Source organism: Monodon monoceros, unplaced genomic scaffold, assembly GCF_005190385.1.
Source record: "Monodon monoceros isolate NGI ecotype Baffin Bay Population unplaced genomic scaffold, NGI_Narwhal_1 Super_Scaffold_10, whole genome shotgun sequence".
In the NCBI taxonomy this organism is placed as follows: Eukaryota; Metazoa; Chordata; class Mammalia; order Artiodactyla; family Monodontidae; genus Monodon; species Monodon monoceros.
The window spans coordinates 17,331,651-17,352,531 of NW_021703766.1; the positions used below are offsets into that span (position 1 = coordinate 17,331,651).

The 20,881-nt window shown below is 41.8% G+C and overlaps 3 protein-coding genes across 5 annotated transcripts in view; 2 read left to right on the forward strand and 1 right to left on the reverse strand.

The window, feature by feature from the left end:
* The window catches only part of TERF2 (telomeric repeat binding factor 2), a 37,531-nt gene extending 27,646 nt beyond the window's left edge, over positions 1 to 9,885 (forward strand). The window contains exons 8-11 of one of the 3 annotated variants that reach the window (XM_029204978.1): positions 1,200 to 1,592; positions 6,159 to 6,244; positions 8,244 to 8,284; positions 8,740 to 9,885. In XM_029204978.1, the coding sequence (XP_029060811.1) occupies positions 1,200 to 1,592; positions 6,159 to 6,244; positions 8,244 to 8,284; positions 8,740 to 8,898 (679 nt within the window). In that variant the 3' untranslated portion in view covers positions 8,899 to 9,885. The other 2 variants (XM_029204967.1, XM_029204986.1) reach the window with 2 other exon arrangements.
* A 1,657-nt stretch (positions 9,886 to 11,542) lies between these two features.
* Positions 11,543 to 17,488, forward strand: TMED6 (transmembrane p24 trafficking protein 6). Its single transcript, XM_029213515.1, has 4 exons — positions 11,543 to 12,477; positions 13,739 to 13,865; positions 15,136 to 15,287; positions 17,097 to 17,488. Exons 1-4 carry the CDS (start codon positions 12,142 to 12,144, stop codon positions 17,328 to 17,330), a joined length of 849 nt encoding a protein of 282 aa, XP_029069348.1. The 5' UTR covers positions 11,543 to 12,141; the 3' UTR covers positions 17,331 to 17,488.
* Positions 17,489 to 17,709: 221 nt separating this feature from the next.
* Positions 17,710 to 20,872, reverse strand: NIP7 (nucleolar pre-rRNA processing protein NIP7). The gene is made up of 5 exons (XM_029213516.1): positions 20,669 to 20,872; positions 20,462 to 20,548; positions 20,222 to 20,360; positions 19,294 to 19,434; positions 17,710 to 19,088 (listed from the first exon to the last, which is right to left on the reverse strand). Exons 1-5 carry the CDS (start codon positions 20,722 to 20,724, stop codon positions 18,969 to 18,971), a joined length of 543 nt encoding a protein of 180 aa, XP_029069349.1. The 5' UTR covers positions 20,725 to 20,872; the 3' UTR covers positions 17,710 to 18,968.
* Positions 20,873 to 20,881: the final 9 nt, after the last annotated feature.

Below are 20,881 nucleotides of genomic sequence, written 5' to 3' on the forward strand. Positions count from 1 at the left end.
GGATTTACAGAGCACATCCTGGGAAGATGGGAATATTGAAAACGGGATGTCAGATCCTTGGCAGAAGTTCCTGACTGGCTATTCCTCAAAGGTTCTTTCCTTCTGTTTCTCTCTCCTTGCCTCACCTGTATTTACTCAATACTTCCCTGTTGATACCTCATCTCTTAATGCAGTGCTCACACTTGTGAATCAGATTCCCAGGACCAGTTAACAAAGCAGAGGTCACACGTTTAGATGTCTTTGGGGGCCCAGTAGGAGATGTAAAGGAGCAAAGTGGGTCTAGGATAATACAGTTGAGAGCACGGGACTGGGACACAGAGAGGGCATGCTTTCCAGCTTCGTGTGATTGTTGCTACGTGAGATGTCCAAAGATGTCCAAACTTCAGTTCAAATTTTTATGTGAGACGTCCAAAAATTTTTTTTTGAGATTTCCCAGTTTTTGAATGTTGGCGGTTAGTCCAATTAAAAAAAAAAACAACTTGAATAGCTTAGACAAGACACATCTGCCAGCTGGGTTTGGCCTGCAGGCTGCCAGTTTGCCCTCTCCTAACAGTTTTTACTTAAAACATCCAAATGATAGATGAACTTTATTTTGAAAAGGCAGTTTCTTCAAGACTGTGTGGCACTCTTCTCACTCTGAGAATTCTCAAGATCCCATTTATAAGTGTAGTGTAGGAGAAAGAGGGCAGAATGGAGGCCAGTCTTTTACTTCTCTCACATGAGGGTTGGACTAGGACAGCTGGAAGAAGAGTTTAGACTTCAAGGTGAGATTGCTGGATTATCAGTTGGTTGTCCAGATGGACTGTAGTTGTTAGGCACTACACAGAGTTCTTGCATTGTGGAAAGCACCACTTTAGTCCATGCAGACTAATGGGTTAGACAGCACACAGGCTGAAGAGGTCTCTGGAGGGAGTATCATTGGCCCTAGTTCCTTTAGGGTTCTCTTACTTGAAGTTTAAGCTCCATAGTTCAACTTACATATCATATTTAAAGCCTCTGTTTAACACTTATAAATGGAAGCTTTTATAAATAAAGCTTGTATCACGCACCCTCTCTGTTTTTGTTTTTTTTTTTTAATGAAGAGTTCTCAACGTGAGGAGTTTCTAATATGAAGCTTCCCACTTTGAAAAAGTTGTGGCTGCTTGGACAAGCATCCACAATGGTGAAACTGATCTCTGTTATGTTTGTATTATTTGTAGGCAGCTACAGAACACTCCAACCACCATTGGAATTATGGCTCTGAAAGCAGCTTTCAAGACTCTGTCCAGTGCACAAGATTCTGAGGCAGCCTTCTCAAAACTGGACCAGAAAGATATGGTATTTCCTAATAAAGTGTGCCCATCATCACCAGCCCTCAAAAACAAGAGACCGAGAAAAGATGAAAACGAAAGTTCAGCCCCTGCTGAGGGTGAGGGTGGCTCTGAACTGCAGCCCAAGAACAAGCGCATGACAATAAGCCGATTGGTTTTGGAGGAGGACAGCCAGAGCACTGAGCCCAGCGCAGGCCTCGACTCCTCCCAGGAAGTCATTCCTGCTTCACCATCCAAGCCCACCATCCTCAACCAACCCCTCCCTGGGGAGAAGAATCCCAAGTATGAAGACCTTCTTTGTAGAAGTTTGGGGGCTGGTTGGTGGTCCTGGTTATGCCTGGTATTGCTTCCGGGAATGAAGTAACTTTCAGCTAAGTTATTCACCACCAAGGCTTGCTCAGACTGCTAGAATGTGACTCAGGGTGGGGAGTGACGTCGTAGCCATCCTGCCAGTTCTGATGCCCCGCATGTGGGCTTCCAGGCATTGCACTAGGCAGGAGTGAGGGTGAAAGGGTGTCAGAGCCTCCTACTCACCGCTGCTTCCATTTTTAGCAAACTTCTGAGTGCCTTGACTACTAAATATTAGTCTTGTTTGTTAAAGGAAGTTTGTTTGAATTGGGGCCACGTTATACTTTGATCCTTAAAAGAGATTTATGAATATTTATAGTTTTGCACGTTCTATGAGCATTTGAGACTTGGCAAATTGAGTAATTACTAATCTCTCACATTCTGCTAGGTTCTGTGGGGCAGTGGTTAGAATGCTTTCATTTTGCTCCCCATCATGACCCCCAACCTGGCTTTCAGTTTTGCTACCATTTGTGCCCTCTTGTGGATCTTTCCTCTAGGCAAACTGGTCTGCTTGCTCTCCCTGGAACCCTGTTTCTACTACTGTACTCTTCTTGCTGCCTCTCATTCCCCACATTCGGACTATCATTCCTCCACCATTGCTTATCAAAATCCCATCTGTCTTTCAAAGAGAAGAGAAACTGATGTTGACTAAATACTTTCTGCGGGCCAAGCACTTTCACATATTATCTTACTGAATATCTACACTCCTCACTCTGTGAGTGATTTACTAGCCCCACTTTATAGGTGAGGAAGGTTCAGAAAAGTTACTAACTTAACCTGAAGTCACACAGATAAAAAATGGCAAAACTGGGCTTTGGGATTTTTAATCCCAGTCAGTCTTGACACAAAAGCCCATGGCCTGTATACCACGTACACCAAGCTGCCTCTTAAAACTCTGCCTCCTCCATAAATTTCCCCTGGTCACCCTGCTGTCAGTGATCACCTCACTGATCTCCCACGGTTATTGCCATCTCTACTACTGCTCTCTGTTACAGCTGTTTGGGGACCTGTGTCCTGGCATGCTTGTGCTGGGTGCCCTGTAGGGCTGTGGCATCTGATAAATGATTTATACTCGGGCACAGATCTGCACTATATGCACCACTTCCTGCATCTGGAAGTGAGTGAGTCATTGGCTGGGCAGGCAGATGCAGTCAGCACACTATTGCTCTCATTTGATACCTGATCTCCTCTACCCCTCACAGCAATTCTATGAAGTGTAAGTATCGCTCCCATGAACAAACAAGGAAACTGGAGAGAGTGCATGATTACAGTGGTTTTATAAATGGGAGACTCTGTGAAGGTTTCAGATACACCTCTCTCATGTGTCAAGGGTATGAAGTATGATGGGTACTCTCAAGCAGAGGTGGGCAAATTATGGCCCCTTGGCTAAATCCACCTGCTGCCTGTTTTTGTAAATAAAGTTTATTGGAACACAGCCACACCCATGAATTTTGTATTATCTGTGGCTGCTTTTGATGCTACCTTGAGTTGAGTAGTTGCAACAAAGACAGTAAGGCCTGCAAAGCTGAAGGTACTACTGGCCCTTTACAAAAAAAAGGGATCCTATGACCCCGGCTCTAAACGAAGCGTATGTGAGGTGCCTTGGGAGCTGCAGGGAAGAAGAGCTGGGCCTGGGCAGCAGAGTTGTGGGTGGAGCAACCTTGCTGAGGAGCAAGTGTTGAGCTGGCCTTGAAGAATGAGTAGGAGGTCATCCAGTAATATTGGGAGGTCAGTTCTAGGAAACAGGAGCCTCTTGAATTACAGCATGAGAAAGCCTGGTATGAGCCAGAAAATGTCATGTAGTCTGTATGGCAGGAGAATATAGGGCACAGAGAGGATGAAGGGAGAAAAGTCTAGATAGGTAGATGGGCCAGATTTTGAGTTCCTATTATATTCTATCAGGCAGAGGTTCTCAAGAGGGGCTTCATATCACAATTACCTGTGCAGTGTTTAAAAAAAATATATTCCCAGGCTCCTGTCTACTGAATTAGAAGGGACAGGGTAGTGTTCTCTAATCTGCTTTGCTAACTGTGCCCCAGATAAGTCTAATACACCTGATCAGAAAGCCTCTGAGCAGACACCACTGAGGGCTTTTGAACAGACACTGAGGGAAAGGAGAAGAGGAGGGTGGCTGGAGACTGCTGCCCGGTGAGCAGTCAGGACCCAGGGGAAGCTGGGCCAGTGGAATCTGAGGAGGGGAAGGCAGGATTAGGGTCTATCACCTAGACGGCAGGGCCACGACTACTATATTTTTATATCCCCCACAGCACAGAACTAGTGCTTACTAGATAGTTTACTAACCAAACAAAGTAACAGTTCTTGGTTCTTGCAATTTAAGGGGCCACATGCAAAACTTCTATAAAAGGCTAGCAAAGGGTAAACATTTTAGGCTTTGTGTCTCTGTTGCATATTCTTCTGTTTTGGTTTTTTTTTTTACAACCCTTTGGAAAATGTGAAAACCATTCTTAGTTCAAGGGCTATACAAAACCAGCAGCCACAGGCTGTAGTTTGGCAACCCCTCTAGACCATTAAGTTTTAACTTCACCAGTCAGGAGCACAATGAGCCAGGAAGTGACCTGGCTTGCCCGCATGGCCACCTAACAGTTAAGATGAGGACCAAGGTCTCAGCCCCTTCCACAACATGAGAAGTTAAGAAATACCAAAATGTTTATACATGTAATAGCAAATGCTGAGTTCAGAGGAGGAGCAGAAAGTTACCAAGTGATCTGCAAAGACTGTCTGCAGGAAGGGTGAATAGCCACTTAGGTGAAAATGATGGACCCTGAGGTTAAAATCAGTTTTTATCCCAGGACTTGGATAAATAGATGGAAAACTTAAACTGTAATGCTGTCTGACCTTTATTTATGAATAGTAATCGACACAACTAATATCCTGAGAAGAAAAAAACTCGTGTAATTTTTTTTTTTTTTTTTTTACTTTGTCTCAAGCAAATCAGTTATTCTTAGAAATAACCCTTTGGGGGATATGATCCAATTTAAAAATAAAGAAAAGTAAAGAGTCCACCATTTGTCCCAGCCACTTAGGTAATTGCATAGAAAACTCATGGAACTCAAGGAATTTTTTTCAAGTTTATGCACTTATTAAGCAAACTGCTTTCATTTGCAAAATACCCAGACAGCCTTAAAAATAAATTTTTTTTATAGCGGGGAAGGAAACAACAGTTTGTTTCTACTCTCTTGGTCAGGTTTTTCGGTGACTTTGATCTATATAAATTCTTCAAAACTTAGTTCAGATACGTTCCATGTTTGTTTTGTAAAGGATGTTATAATTCTGAGGTCAGATTTGTGCTATGTTCTGTAAGAGTGACTATAATTTTCATTTATTTAATAACTTGGGTTTTGGATTATTTTTCAGGTTTGGGACTGTTTTTGGTTGCACCCAAGTACTCAAAATTTCATGTTCACAGGAATGATTCTTGTTTGCTTACTATTCTAATCTTTGATGGTATAAGTCCTTTACAGCTCTTTGATAATCTCATTATTAGTTTAGCTAGTATCTCTCCAGCTTCTATGAGGGTGTGTGTTACTGCGCCCGGTGTTTGGAGTAGACAAATGAGGATATGGTCCCTGCCGTCAAGGTGCTTATGGTTAAGGGTATGTCGTGATACGGTTGTGTAATAAAGTGGAAGCACTATCATAAGGGCAGAGGAGCGGGGGCTTTTTGTATGTGTTGGGCAGTCTTCATTGAGAACGATGGCCTTGAAAGATGGGCAGGACTTCACTTGGCAGGAAAGGGAATCCCAAGGAGAGAGAACAGCAAATAGAGAGGCAGGAAAGCACAGAACTTACAGGAGGAAGGAGGAGCAGAGGGCGGTGTGGGTGTTGGTGGGGACAGGAGGAACTGCTGAGAAACTGACAGGCCAGACTGCATGATCTTGATTCCCCCATATGGGCATTTAGGCTTCATTGTTTAGGCAGTGAGGAGCCATCACTGAATAGGGGAGGGATGTGGTAAGTTTAGGATGATTGTTCAGGTGGCTTTGGAAGGGGAAGGGGCTAGTGGGGAGAGACTCCAGTTAAGAGGCTAGTGTAATACTGGTGAAAGGTATTGGATCATGGGCTTGGACTAGGGGAATGGGGAGGGAAAGGAGAACAGTCCAGAGATAGGAATAGAGCATGTCTGTGATGGAGGGGAAGGAGTCTGCAGCTCTAGGTTAGAAGAATGCTGAAATCTGTAATAGAGTCCAAACCAACCAACCAACCAACCAACCAACCAAACAACAGGAAAATGAACAGATCATTGAGGGGGATGGTGATGTATCCAGTGCTGAGTTTGAGAGATGGTCCTGAAACCTGGGGGATGTTGACATGGAGAGGCCTGGCCAGGTCAAGATTTGGGAGTTGTGTGTAGGTGAATCTCGAATGTGGTCACAGCAGAACAGGGAGGAATACAGGGCCACGAGTAGAGCTAAGGACAGAGTATGGGATGACCTGGGATGACTTTGTTTTACACCTTGTCCTCTCGCTGATGTTCCCTCAGAGTACCCAAAGGCAAGTGGAACAACTCTAATGGGGTTGAAGAAAAAGAGACTTGGGTAGAAGAGGACGAACTGTTTCAAGTTCAGGGTAAGCCAGAAGATTCTCATTGGTCTCTCCTTGACACTTGCTGAAGTGTAGGTGCATGTTACTGTCACATCAATGTTCCAGAAATTGCTTGTCTCCAAACTAGAAAAAGTTTAAAAGTTCCTCATTGTGATTCATGAGGAATCAGTTTTATGTCTTTTCCCATTAAACAATGGAGACTATCAAAGCAACGCTTTATATTTAAAGAAAACTCCTGGTTTGGTTTAATAAATCCTATATTTAATTGTAGCTGATGTTCTTCCTAAAGTTTTTTAATTAGAAAAGGTAGAAGTGGTCATTCCTTACATGTCTTATTTAAGTAAATAATCTCTTACCCCTTTCTATATATGTGTTTTTTTCTAAGATGAGAAACTTTACTTTTCCTTAATTAATATTGAACTTCATAGTATTTGCATTAGGATCTCTCCCACCACATATTTTGCATTCTGATGGAAATATATACATGCTAAACCTTAGTTTTGGAGATTCTGAAGACTTCTGTAACACAGCAGCAACAGTAATCCTTTGCCAACCTCAAAGGTTTTGCCCTTAAAAATTACCTTTCATTGGCAAAAGCATAGTTGGGAAAATCAAGATTACACAGAAAATGGGAGAAGTAACAATAAAAGTGGCATTAAATATTTTAAGAACAGGATATAAAAGTTCTAGAAAACATCCACTTCTGATGCAGTCCAGATTTGTCAGTTTCAGAAATCGGCTTCTACTATATCATGAAATACTTCATAATTTAAAAATAAATAATGTGCTCCTGTAAGTATCCCTTTTCCTGAGTCACCTTTCTTCACTCTTTAGGAAGCATTACTGGGACAGTGGCGTCTGCTGAGGCAGACACTGTAGCAAGTTTCACATTTATGCAACTTTGCCTTTTCTTGCAGCTTTTTAACTGGCTCTTGTTGGCTTGAGATGGCATGTCCATTATACTTGTATACCCTCCTGTAGCCCCCTGGTCCTTTAAAATATTATCTTGGTCCCTGTTTTTGAGGCCTGATCTATTTCCATAGGATGAGAGGGTAGAGTTTGACCAGATCTCACATGGTCTGTTGGAGTGGGAAGCAATAATCATTACCCCATTCTTTATGTTTGAAGAATTGAGCCAAATTTTTTTTTTAATGTATTTATTTATTTATTTTTGGCTATGTTGGGTCTTTGTTGCTGTGTGCGTGTTTTCTCTAGTTGTGGCGAGTGGGGGCTACTCTTCGTTGCAGTGCTGGGCTTCTCATTGTGGTGGCTTCTCGTTGCAGAGCACAGGGTCTAGGCACACGGGCTTCAGTAGTTGTGGCTCACGGGCTCAGTATTTGTGGCTCATGGTCTCTAGAGCGCAGGCTCAATAGTTGTGGCGCACAGGCTTAGTTGCTCTGCAGCATGTGGGATCTTCCCGGACCAGGGCTCGAACCCATGTCCCCTGCATTGGCAGGTGGATTCTCAACCACTGCGCCACCAGGGAAGCCCCCAAATTTTACTTACATCTAACAATCAAGGATTTGGAAATTCAAAAACAGTAAAACTGTGTTATTTCAAAGCAGTAATTAACAAGGGGTTATAAAGCAGAAATTATGTACATACACACACTCAAATATGTGTATATATATACACAAATATATATATTACATACACATGCATATATATATATATATACGTATGTGTATATATATATTAGGATTTTAAATACCACAGTTCCTCAGTAAGTTTAGAAAATGATAGTGCTTTTACTAAAGAGCCTGAAATCCATCATTAACCAACATTTATTGAATGCCTGATTGTAAAGTATTTGCTTTGTACAGATTCTCATGGACTGAAATGACTGGTATCTTGCAAGCAGAGGACAAAACCAAATTATCCTTTAGTGATGTCCTTTCTTTTCTCAAAGTTTGTAAAATTTGAATCAAGTTTTCCCTTTGGAGACGTTCTATGTCTTTTTCTTGTGGTTTGTGCCGAGAAAGGTAAGCTCTGAAATGAGTCTACTTTTAATGTTTTCCAGCAGCACCAGATGAAGAGAGTACAACCAATATAACAAGAAAGCAGGTAATTTTAAATTCTCTTTTCTGATCTTTTCTGGTTGTGTAGGTAGAAGAGAGGTAAAATAAGTACCCACATCTCACAGGCATAGAATACCCACGCACCTGGTAAAAAATTTTATTTGTCATTTTCAGATAATCCAAACTAAGTTAAATACTCTCTGGAAGAAAAATCTAGGTGGTCAGAAAGCTGACGCATTTCCTAACCATGAACAACACACGTTTGAAATTTTGAATCCAGAAATGGTTATCAGTTGAGGATGAAATGGCAGGACACTGAAAATTAGGAAATGTCCAAATCCATGGTGTTAACTTATATTCTATATCATGTTTTAAAAGTATAAATCCTTCCTTTGGGTTCAGATTATTCTCCTAGGATTGAGTTTACCTCTTTACTATATGAAAATATAAATAAGTGGAAAGACAGGTTGTGATAAATCCTTTTTTTGTGTTTTTTTGCAGAAGTGGACTGTAGAGGAAAGCGAGTGGGTCAAGGCTGGAGTGCAGAAGTACGGGGAAGGAAACTGGGCCGCCATTTCTAAAAACTACCCATTTGTTAACCGAACAGCTGTGATGATTAAGGATCGCTGGCGGACCATGAAAAGACTTGGCATGAACTGAAACAGGCCTTCATTTCCACAGAATTCACAGGAGCATGGTTCCTAATAATAGCCCCTGGTAGTCTGCTGTTTCTTTCAGAAGCTGGGCTGGGATGAGAATTTTGGGCATCTTCCTCCCATGTGGGGGAGGTTCCAGTTCCACTTCATCACAGTTGGAGATCATGGAGCTGAGAAACAAAGCCAAGTCCACCCCATGTCCTTGACAGAGGTGACAGGCACATAGCTTGTACAGTGCCAGAATACCATTAGTATTTCCCTTCTTTAGTGGTTTGCTTGAATTTAAATCCCTGGTAATCAGTAGAACCTTCTCCTAGGAAATGGTGGAGTCTGTTAGGAGTCACTTTTGACTCCATGACCTGTTAAAACCAGCAACATGAGCATTACTTGGAGCGAACTTGTTCCAGGTAAAGCTTTGGCCTTCTGATGCACATGCAAAGGAACTTCATCTGTCATGAGCCCAGGTTGATGAGAAACCAGTCCTGGTGGAATCAGAGTCCCTTTAAAAACTGTTTAGCCAGTTGTGACATCAACTCCTAGACGTGACTGCCTTGGCATTTGCTCTATTTGCTGGGCTATGTAGGCAGGTTTAACCTCCACTTCTCACGTGGTTGAACCAGTGTGTTTTTTGGTAAAATGGTGATTGTAGATAAGCTTAGCCCCTCTCCCCATCCTCTCTTCCCAATTCCCTTCTTTATGCTGGACTTTTAAAGCTTAAAAAAATCCTGATTGAGTATAAATGCCTAATTCCATTCTTTGTGAAATGGTTGCTTCCGCCTGATTCCCTAATTGTGCTGTGTTAGTGTCTTGCACTGGAATTCAACATTCCCTTCTCCTTTTGTACTGTGTTGTGCTTGCTGTCTCTCAGACATCCTTAAAGACTGTCTTTTTAGGAAAAAAGAATTTCAGTAAAGTGTTTTCTGTAATTTTTTTAAAATGAGAATTATTGTCCATAACTTGTAGCATTCTTCATTAAAGTCTTGCTTCTCTCAAATTTAAGTAGCTGTTTAATTGCAGCTGAAAAGATGGAGGTAGCAAAATGTTGAACAAGCTTTGCTAAACCATATTGTCCATATTAAGAAGCTGATGTCAAACTGTATTGGATGTTCTAATCCTTGGAAGCTGTGCCATACAGAGATGTGAAAGTTTCCTCTTAATTTGTCCATTTCTTCATATAACGTACCTCCGGGGACAAAATAATTCCTTTTTTCTCACTTTTGAGTGAGGGAAAGGCAAGATGTAAAGAAATGCTAAAGTTTAAAAATTCATCCTATAGTTGAAATTTGGAAACTTTGTACAGCTTTATTACCTATTAACTACGTGTTTGGGGGTTGGGTACTGCTGTTTTTTTAGCAATTAACCCCAAATGAAACTACAGTGAGAAGGCAAGAACTTGATCTCCACTCAATCTGGTTGTAGATACTTGTGATCTCCCTCCAAACCAAGCTTTAGGATCCAGAAGCTTTTTACCTTCAACTCTCACATTGTTAGATTGTGCTCTCTAGGTAGAAGAATGACACTGTGATACATTTAAGGAAGCAAAATATCCTAATCGTGTTTCTCAAAATTTGAGAAATGTATAGATCCATTAACATTTTTTAACATAACTTCAATGCTATCTTTATTATGTTATAAAATGTATACAGACATAAAACTCTGCCTACAGTTTCTATAGAACTATACAACTTACTATGAACTGGTGATTGTTTTGCTGAATCTAAGTCACTGCTCACCACATGAGTAGTGCTAGGACTGTGGCAGTGGTGGGACTCTGGTGGGGATGCCTGTGCCACTATGTACTGAGAAATGATCCCAGTCTCTCCCACCTTCACCTTAGTGAGACTGCTGCAGAGCCTCTGTGCCTCCAGACTGCTGTGATGTCATCTGGCCTTTGCTGGAACTGGACACAATTATGAAATGTGTTCTTCATAACATAACACATAGCTGTGACAGTTAAAGTATTACCACTTGGAGTCACTGTGATGCCTTCTGAAGCAATACTTGGTTAGAAGGTACTCATGCTGTTTTGTTTTTTAAGATTATGGCTGAGACAAAAACATTTAGACATTGTCAGAACTCAGAGACTAACAGACACACTGTCCTGATGGGTAAGAGTCTGAGGCCCACTCAGGGCCCCAGCTGTGCCAGCTGTGCTTGGAGATGGTGAGTTAGCCACTGGAATCTCTGGATGTCCATTTCCTCATCTCTAATGTAGTAGGTAATAGTACTTCCCTTGTAGGCTGTTGTGAGAATAAAATAAGATGCACGTAACTGTCTCCGCCATGAAGTCAGCCTTTTTCCCCCTGTGGGTGCTGAAGAAGCCACAGATAAAAGAAAGATCAAGGGTTTGAACAATAGTCTTTTTATTTATTTATTTGTTTATTTATTTTTTGGGGCTGCACTGGGTCTTTGTTGCTGCATGCGGGCTTTCTCTAGTTGCGGTGAGTGGGGCTACTCTTCATTGCGGTGAGCGGGCTTCTCATTGCTGTGGCTTCTCGTTGCAGAGCACAGGCTCTAGGCACGTGGGCTTCAGTAGTTGTGGCACGAGGGCTCAGTAGTTGTGGCTCACAGGCTCTAGAGCGCAGGCTCAGTAGTTGTGGCGCATGGGCATAGGTAGCTCTGCGGCATGTGGGATCTTCCCGGACCAGGGATCGAACCTGTGTCCCCTGCATTGGCAGGCAGATTCTTAACCACGGTGCCACCAGGGAAGTCCCTATAATAGTCTTTAAGTGGATTTTGGATAGCTTTAGATGACTGTATCAGTCAGGTGGAAGGTAGCAGAATGAGGATTATCAGTGGAGGGGTTTGACCACTGTCTCTTGCTCATTCTTCATCCATTTAAATTTTTACACACACTTCCATGCTGTGCTTTGCTCTCCTAAACTGTAGCACTGGGCAGAAAGAGGTCTGTTGAAACAGGTGTTGCCCCTCACGTCTTATAGGAGGGACACGTATCATCTAGCAATTTGATACGAATGAGAAAAATCTGCCCAGCCACTGTGTACCGAGAAATGAGTCTGTACATTCAGGTGGTTGTAAATAAATTTGCCTAATGTTTACCCCCAAGAGGCAAGAACTGAAAAATGACAGCCCAGAGGAGGGGTGGAAATCTCTCTTCTGAAGTAATAGATTCTACCTAGCACCCGTGATGTAGGTCTGGTAAGCCACTGAGTTTTTGAGGTGAAAGCAAAATTCTTTCCTGTGAGCCAAATGTGGGGTACCATGCCAGTTCTATTCTGGAATATCTATGTGTGGCCCTGAGACTGGCCTATGTGTGACTTGCAGAGTTAATGATTATCCCAGCAGTTGTCTAAACTGCTTGGTTCCACTGGGCTGCTGCAAGCAGTTAGAGCAGTCTCCAGAGAGCAGCATGTTCCCCTTGCTCTTTGGTGCTGGACTGGTGGTTCTGAACCTAGTGAGCTCTGCAAGGAGCCAGAAGACAGAACCTCTTAGTGGCTCTGGGGACCAGCCCCTCTTCCGTGGTGCGGATCGATACGACTTTGCCATTGTGATCCCTCCAGGAGGCACAGAATGCTTTTGGCAATTTGCCCACCAGACTGGATACTTCTATTTCAGTTATGAGGTGGGTCATACTGGGGACTTGTTTTTCTTGTTTGTTCATTTCCTTTTGTAAAGGGGGTCAGGTTTTAAATGAACACAAGGTTCTAGTTGTCTTTATTATGCTGTGACTCCCCACCTGTTAATGAAACAGACCTGCAGTTAAATGGAAACTCCTGATGGATGAATAATCACTAAAACATATGGTTTGGCTTCTCAAATTGGGGGCTGTGGAAGTGTGCTCAAAGTCATGGGACAAACCGGGTGCCTCTTCCTGGAGAGGTAATCATCACACTTAGTCGAGTTTAGAGATGAGAGACGAAAGAATCCATTTTCTAAATATTAAAATAATATGGATATGGTACCAAGTTGAATGAAAAGTCACATGAACTTTAGAGACAAACCCAGAGATTTCAAAGACGCTTCAGTTTATGAGGTTGGGGGAGCAACATTTACTCTCTTGCCTTTAGGGGTAATTCCAGCAAATTGGAGAATCAGTAACTCAAGGCTTCTCTATGCAGTCAGACCTGTTGCTTTTAGGAAGGTAAATGTTTTCAAGTTGCTTGTTCACAGGCCAAGTACTTTAATCCATGCTGTGCCCAAGGATGGTCTGCTCAACAGTAAACTTAGAAGCTGTTCATTTCCTTTGTTCTTTATCTTAGAAACCTATTAACTTTCTAAATCTTGTTTACAGAGTAAAAGACTATGTTGATCTTATTCTACTCCAATGTAACTTACAATTTATTTTAAACTAACCTATCAGAGATTTTTCTTATCTCTGAATTTATAATAGAATAGTAGCTACTAGTCAGGTCACTGTAGCCTGGGCTTATCAAGACGCAGCTTGGAGGCAAGTACCTATTGAATGCCTTATTTATTTACTGTCAAGCATCAAATAAGCCCAAATCTGGTATACCACTGGGGAGGTCAAAACCAAGTGAGTTCTGCCAAGAACTCTACAGCCAGATTCATATACACCAACATGTCAGCTGCATGGTCTGAGACGTGTTTTCTTACCAGGGGTGCTATTGCCATTTGGGTCATTTCTTTGTCCTGCTTACTATTTCTAACACGGCAGGCTGTTCAGCATTGCTGTCCCCGCCCCCCTTCCCCTACTCGCAACACCAGGGCAACGTCTCAGCCCAAATTCAAAGTGGGGGGTTGGGCAGTACCATCCCTGATTGAGAACCACTGTGCTGATGGTCACTGGATGTCAATCTTACCATTCAGCTAGCTTCCTGATGATGCAGCAGGAGCTTTTCTCCCTCTTTAATGTGTCTCGGCAGGTTCAGCGGACACTGGGAATGTCACATGACCGGCATGTTGCTGCCACTGCACATACCCCACAGGGTTTCCTTATAGACACCACTAAGAATGTTCGGGGCCAGATTAACTTCTCCACCCAAGAGACAGGTCTGTTTTCGTCATCACGGCTATTATAATAATCATACATTTCTTTGAAATTGGGAAAATAATGAGGAAATATTGAAATTAATTAAGTACCTGAGATGTAAAAGCTCTGGCTTTTTCACATATGGATGGTGAAATAGTAAGAAAAAGATTTAGCCTTCAACACCAAAAACCAGATGTCCTGGAGACTGCCAATGGCCAAGGACATTAATCAGCAGTCCACTGGCAGTTTGGAAGCAGTCTCCAGGTGACTAATTATTATAACTCCAGGGTCCAGAAGCTCGATTTTATCTTATCATCTCCAACGAACCAGATTATTGGAAAGTGATCAAAACAGGCAGACCCACTTATGATACAGAATTCCAATTAATAAATTTATTATGGGACAGTATTTCTTTTCAGTCATCAAAACACTTGAGCCAGTTACCAAAACGCAGAACACAAGGAAATGCATGGCCATGAAAAATATCCGCATTCTACAACAAAGCACTTCTCCAGTCACCAGAAAATTCCTACAGCCAGATCGAGCCTGTCCTCACCCTGGACGGCACCAGTCAGTTTGAACTGTCCTCTCTACCAGCCAGGTGCACAAAAAAAGACTATTTCTCAACAGGGACGTAAGAGAATCACTGAGTGGCACAGGATATTCAGCATTATTATGCAGCATCTTTGGCCCCTACGTAGTGCCTTCCAGTCATTTCGACAATCAAATACACTGCCACACCTTTCCAACCCTGCTCCTCCTCACTCCTCCCCCATCACCACACGCGGGGAGGTGACCCCAGTTGAGAACAAGCACCAGTACATACCCCAATCATCAGCCCCCATACAGACCACCTTGCAGGAAGTTACCCCAGTAGGATTGCTTCTTTCATTCACAAAGCATACATTTTTTCCCTACTTTCAAATTCAAATGATATCCCAACTCTCATGGTATGCAAGAAGCAAACACTATGCTCTTAATATGCTCTTGATCAGAAATTCCTTAAGAGATGTGGGAATTATACGTTGAAAAAGAGGAAGAAAACATTTTCTATCCAACATAGAGCTAAAGCTACTAATATTTGGCAAAACAATATTATAAATAATTAGTAAAATAAGTTTCACGTAAGATCAGTATCTTCCACATCAAAAACTGGATTTTGTACTTCCTAAGTAAAAAGAAGGTGCTATAGTAGCACATTTAACACTGGAGAACAGTTATCTCCAGGGAAATCTAGAGGGTGGGAGGGTGGGAGACCAAGATTTGGTAATGATCTAGGGATTCCTACAGGTTTTTATCAGCTTTGTCTAAAAAATCAGCAAAATCACTTTGGTTCTGTGCAAGTATACCTCAATTTTGGAGTCTTCTATGAGGGGCCTGAGATGGACCACAAAGAGAAGAATGAAAGAAAACAACTGAATGATACTTTGGATGCAATTGAGGTAATTGTTTTGTGGGAGAGAAACATCCATGGAAACTGACTTTAAATTTGGAGGAAAGATTAGAATTATGGGAGTAATATCATCAGAGTGAGGGCTCATTTGGGTAGAAAACAAACAGGCAAAGGGATTTAAAGCCTTTAATTAATTTTGTGACTTGGAGCGCTTGAAATTCCTCACTTGTTTTATACCAGGAATTGGCAAACAACGGTTCACAGGCCAAATCTGGCCCACTGCCTGTTTGTTTTTTAACTTAGATACAATTCACCACTTTAAGTGTACAGTTTAGTGGTTTACAAGGTCCTGCAACCATTACCAGCATCTAATTCCAGAATAGTTTCATCACCCCAAAAAGAAACTGCAGACCTATTATTCACTCTGTGTTCCCCATGCCCCTCAGCCCTGGGTAATCCCTCACTAATCTACTTTGTTTATATAGATTTGCCTGTTCTGTACACTTCATATAAGTGGAATCATACAATGTGGCCTTTTGTCTTTGGCTTCTTTTATTTAGCATGTTTTCAAGGTTCATCCACATTGTACCATGTATTAATACTTCATTCCTTTTTCTGGATGAATAGTATTCTATTGTATATTTAAAACACCACATTTTGTTTATCTACTTATCAGCTGGTAGACATCTGGGTTATTTCCACTTTCTGGCTATCATGAACAATGCTGCTGTGAGCATTTGCCTACAAATTTTTGTGTGAACATGCTTTCATCTCTGTACACATATAAGCGGTATACTCTGCTGGCACATATGGTAACTTTTTACCTTCACTAAGGAACTGCTATATTCCACAGTGGCTAAACCATTTTACACTCCCACCAGCAGTGTATGAGTGTTGCAATTTCTCCATATCCCTGCCAACATGTTATAGTCTTTTTTGCTATAGCAATCCTAGTGGGTATAAGTGGTATCTTGTGATTTTTGAGTTGTGTCTCCCTGACACTGAGCATCTTTGCATGTTTTGGAGAAATGTCTATTCAAATCCTTTGCCCATTTTAAAATCTGGTTATTTGTCTTTTTATGATTGAGTTCTAAGAGTTCTTTATATATTCTGGATACAAGTCTCTTAACAGATATATGATTTGCAAATATTTTCTCCCATTCTCTGGGATCTCTCTTGACTTTCTTGATAGTCTGCTTGATGCACAAAAGCTCGCTGCCTGTTTTTTTAAGTGAAGTTTGACTAGAACACAGCATGCTCATTTGACAATTACAGTTGGCCCTCTGTATCTGCAGATGCAGAACCTGCAGATGCGGAGGGCTGACTATGGGACTTCAGCATCCTCTGCAGGTCCTGGAACCCATCTCCCCACTGATAATGAGGGACAGCTAACTGGACATATTGTCTATGGCTGCTTTTGTGCTACAGTGGCAGAGCTTAGTAGCTGCAAGAGACTGTATGGCCTGCAAAGCCTAGAATATTTACTGTCTGGCCCTTCCATAAAAAATTTGCAGGCCCTTATCTTTTACCATATACAAAGAACAGAAGACATCACCCAGAACAGCAATGATGTGCTGAGTACATGTCTAAATCTAGAGATAATCTGGAGGAACTTTCTAGTTTTAGCACTGAAGTTTTTCATTATAAAAATTATTTTTTTATAACTGAAGTCCAGGCCATTTTTTCATAGACAACAAAACTAGCATTTATCAACAACTCCAATAGCCAATTTATTACATATTATAAAACCGTAAGTTACTCAACTTCCAGATAAACTAGGTTAGTGCTGTGGGTACCCAGGGGAGGCTAGATGAGGTTACAGAGGAACCCTTTCTGTATTTCATTTTCTGTCCTGCAGAAGAGTACACGAAAGCTGCAGAACAATATCTTTCACATGTGGCGATACTACAACTTCGCTCGCATGAGAAAAATGGCTGACTTTTTCCTACTCCAGTCAAACTATAACTATGTGAATCGGTGGTCGACAGCCCAGAGCCTTGTTATTATTCTTTCTGGGATCCTGCAGCTGTATTTCTTGAAGCGTCTCTTCAACATCCCAACGACTACAGACACAAAGAAGCCAAGATGCTAAGCTCGAACAACTACAGTGCCCTGGCTCTTTTCTTCTGGGGCACAAGCTCTCTCAAATCTTTGTAAAGTTATTGGGAAAAAAATCAATTTTTCTTGTTAGAAAGTTGTAGCCTATTGCTCTCATCTACACAGGCAAAATAGCAATAAATAAAAGTGTGTAAAGTTTTGACGTTGACTATTTCTAAAGTACACACTAAATGCTACCATCAAAATACTGTCCATCGTACTGCAGCCCCTTAACCTTCACTGTGTCTATTTAGAAATTAACAGAGAACCTTGGAAAGGAGAAAAGTTGAAAAACATGGGACAAAAACATATAAAACTGGGTTTTATATGTTGCATACAAAAATCGGAGTTGGTAGAGTGCTTTTTTGTAATTGAAAAATGATTTATTTTTAGAGATGTCACCTTTGGAATTTAAATTAAGCAGTATATGCACTAAAGAAATTGCTTTACAATACAGGTACTTAAAAATTTTTTTGTCTGTGATATGTTTTTCACTAAAAAATATTTTAGTAATTCTAAAAATAATTTTGGAAGGCATGCGAGAAGGATGGAGGAGCTAAATTATTATTTCAGGGTCTCTGAGTAGTGCTTTTTGTCCAGTCCAGTCATGTAATTAAAGATTTGTAAGAATATATGTATAAATGAGTCACTTTGCTGTACACTTGAAACTAACCCAATATTGTACGTCAACTATACTACAATAAAAAATTTTTTTTAATTAAAAAAAAAACCGAAAAGATTTATAAGAGAAATTGTTTTAGAAATCAAGGTGATAAAAATAACATTCAGCCTGGGATCATACCATTCAAGAGAGAGAGTGAGAAAACTGCTTGTAAAAGCCAAGATAATATAATCAAATTATGTTCATAAGATCCTACTCTTAGTAACAGAAATACTCAGTATAAACATTACAGAAATAACTCTTACCATTTATTCAACACTCTCATTTGCCAGGCACTGTGCTAGATGCTTTACGATCACGATTTCCACTTCTAAAAACTATTCTTAGGAAGACGGCTAGGCTGCTTTTTGAAACAGAAGGAAATGAAGCTTATTAAAGTTTAATGACTCATCTAAGGCCATACAGCTGGTAGATGTGAGAACTGGTGTTTGAATCCAAGTTTTTTTTCCACACTACACAGCACCTACCGTAAAGAAAATCGGCAGAATGAACTGCTCTTACTGTTTTATCCAAATTTCATTTGTAAAATTCCACACACGACCTACTATTCTGATGGCAATATCTATCTTTCATAGTATTAATAATAAGAAAATTCATTACGTTCTTATCATGTGTTTGGAAAACAGTGTTATCACAGATAACAATACGCTATTCTTGTCCTCAGTTCCAACAATTTAGAACCTGTTACTCAAAACAAGAAGCCCTCTGATTCAAATATAAAACACAGCATTCTAGTTAGTCATAATCACAAAGATCCAAAACCCCGTTTTTGAGCCATTTCTGCATAATAAGAATCCAGCCTGCATTTGTCCATAATAGAATATTAAACTAAGAAGTCCCTGAAGAGGTCACAGTGTTGACAAAATTCAACATGATGGTGGAGCCTACACAGACACAGGAAACAAAGCTAGGCCCTTCCACACAGCCACAAGTCCTCGCGATGATTTCGTTTTAAGTCAATGTCTCTTCATGCCGCACATATTCCCCAATGTCTGCTTGATGAAATACCACAATCGCCATGGGGTCTACTTTCCTGCAGTCTTGTGTAGACTTTGCTGCCACCCCAAAACCCTGGGATTCAAAAGAAGAGACACTGATTCACTCAAGTCATTCAATAAGTACGTATTGAGGTCTGGAAACAACAAAGACGAAAAGATACAGTTCTTTGAAGAATTCAAAAGGTGCTGAGAATTTAGTCTCTCAAGCGCAGACTGAAAATACATCCATCTTGAATAAAAAGATACTTGATTTTTTAACAGCAACCATCTCTACTCACCAAAGGGATGTCTGCCATGGAGTACACCACAACTCCCTGGTACTGAGAAGTATTTTCAGTGATTCGACCAAGTCCAGATTTCAGCACATGGTTCCCATACAGGAAGGATTGCTCTGCTCCAGGTTTTATCCACACTTTATACTGTAAAAAAGAGAATTAAATCCAAGAGACATAAAAATGCTAAATAGTTAGACCCCTGCAGATAGGCTAACTGCTAGATTTATGGTTAATTTCCTTCTTTTTATCCCTTATGAACTAAGTTTTTTTGGTTCTTTTACTTATTTTCTTTTCAGTTGAAGTATAGTAATCTACAATACTATGTTAGTTGAAGGTGCAAAACATAGTGATCTGATATTTCTATACATTACAAAAGGATCACAATAATACAAAGTTACTGTATCTGTGTCATCTGTCTCCATACAAGATTATTAAGATATTACTGACCATATGCCCCGTGCTATATATGTCACCTGTGAGGTTCGTCTGTCTTGTAACATGAATTTTAAAGAAAAGAGAGAAAGAGTCATGCTTCCCTTAATATGTTCACCCCATGAAGAGACCAGCCAGGAGGTTCTTACCTCGACTCTACAATCAACTTCTCCCATGGGCAGTTTAACAGCTCTTTTCTGTACCCCACTACGCTCCTCTTCACAGCCACCTATTTGCTTTTTGGTCTTGAGCTGGGTCTGCATAGGCTTTTCAGTTTCTACTGGAGATAACTACCACTACGCGGCCACACAGGACTCCTACACCTGAGCCCCGACCACACCCAGGCAGCAAGATGTACACACATCTCCAGGTGCTGGCACTGACCCTAAGCACCGTCAGCGACTCCGTCGCAGAAAAGGTGCCCAATTCTGCCTTCTGATGTGGCCCTCAGCCTAGACTTCCTCCATCCCTAGTGGCGGACTGACACCACCCCACAAACCTTGGCATACGGTGCTAGGTAATCCAGAGCCGTGATGTGCAGCCGAAACTTGTGGGTCTTCGTGAATTTTCCGAAGCACGTCCCCAGCGACACCAGCTTGTCACCGGAGATGTTGGCGGCCAACTTCAAAATCTTCTCACTGAAGGGATAAAGAAAAAGGCAGTGTCAGATGAGGGAGGCTGGAGGGACCCAGGACCCCACCCGGCTCCATGCTGCCTACCCGGCCCCGCGCCGCCTCACCTCACGTAGTACACCCGGTCGTTGTGCAGCCTGAAACAGTAGGTGCCGTCGGGCCTGTCGACCAGCAGCTGCAGATTCTCCCCGATGCTGAGAGCAAAAGGAGGACTAGAGGCCGCGCCCGGACTTATCCCGGCACCGCGCCCCCCACTCCACCCACGCCCCTCCGCGCCACCCACACACTCCCTCTTCTGCCCCGCGCACTCTTACTATTTTGCTATCTTCTCAAACATTACTCGCGTCTCCTCTTCAGTCAGAGGCCGCATTTTCCCGCTGGGTTGGAACGCCGGATCCTCGTGCCTCAGTTACCGGAAACGGAAGATCAGCCGCTCCTTGGCAACCTCAAAGCCTGCCTCTCTAGCTGCTTTCCAGTCGTTTCCCCACGCTAGCGCCCCGTAACCTGGACGACTATCGGGGAAAGAA

Bases quoted from the DNA above. Each gene is read 5' to 3' on its own strand.
- TMED6 (XM_029213515.1), top strand. From the start codon at position 12,142: ATGTGTGGCCCTGAGACTGGCCTATGTGTGACTTGCAGAGTTAATGAT. The intron at 12,478-13,738 runs GTGGGTCATACT...GTGTCTCGGCAG, and splicing joins ACTTCTATTTCAGTTATGAG to GTTCAGCGGACACTGGGAAT. The intron at 15,288-17,096 runs GTAATTGTTTTG...TCTGTCCTGCAG, and splicing joins ATACTTTGGATGCAATTGAG to AAGAGTACACGAAAGCTGCA.
- NIP7 (XM_029213516.1), bottom strand. From the start codon at position 20,724: ATGCGGCCTCTGACTGAAGAGGAGACGCGAGTAATGTTTGAGAAGATA. The intron at 20,549-20,668 runs GTAAGAGTGCGC...TTTTGCTCTCAG, and splicing joins TTTGAGAAGATAGCAAAATA to CATCGGGGAGAATCTGCAGC. The intron at 19,089-19,293 runs GTGAGTAGAGAT...TTTGAATCCCAG, and splicing joins CCATGGCAGACATCCCTTTG to GGTTTTGGGGTGGCAGCAAA.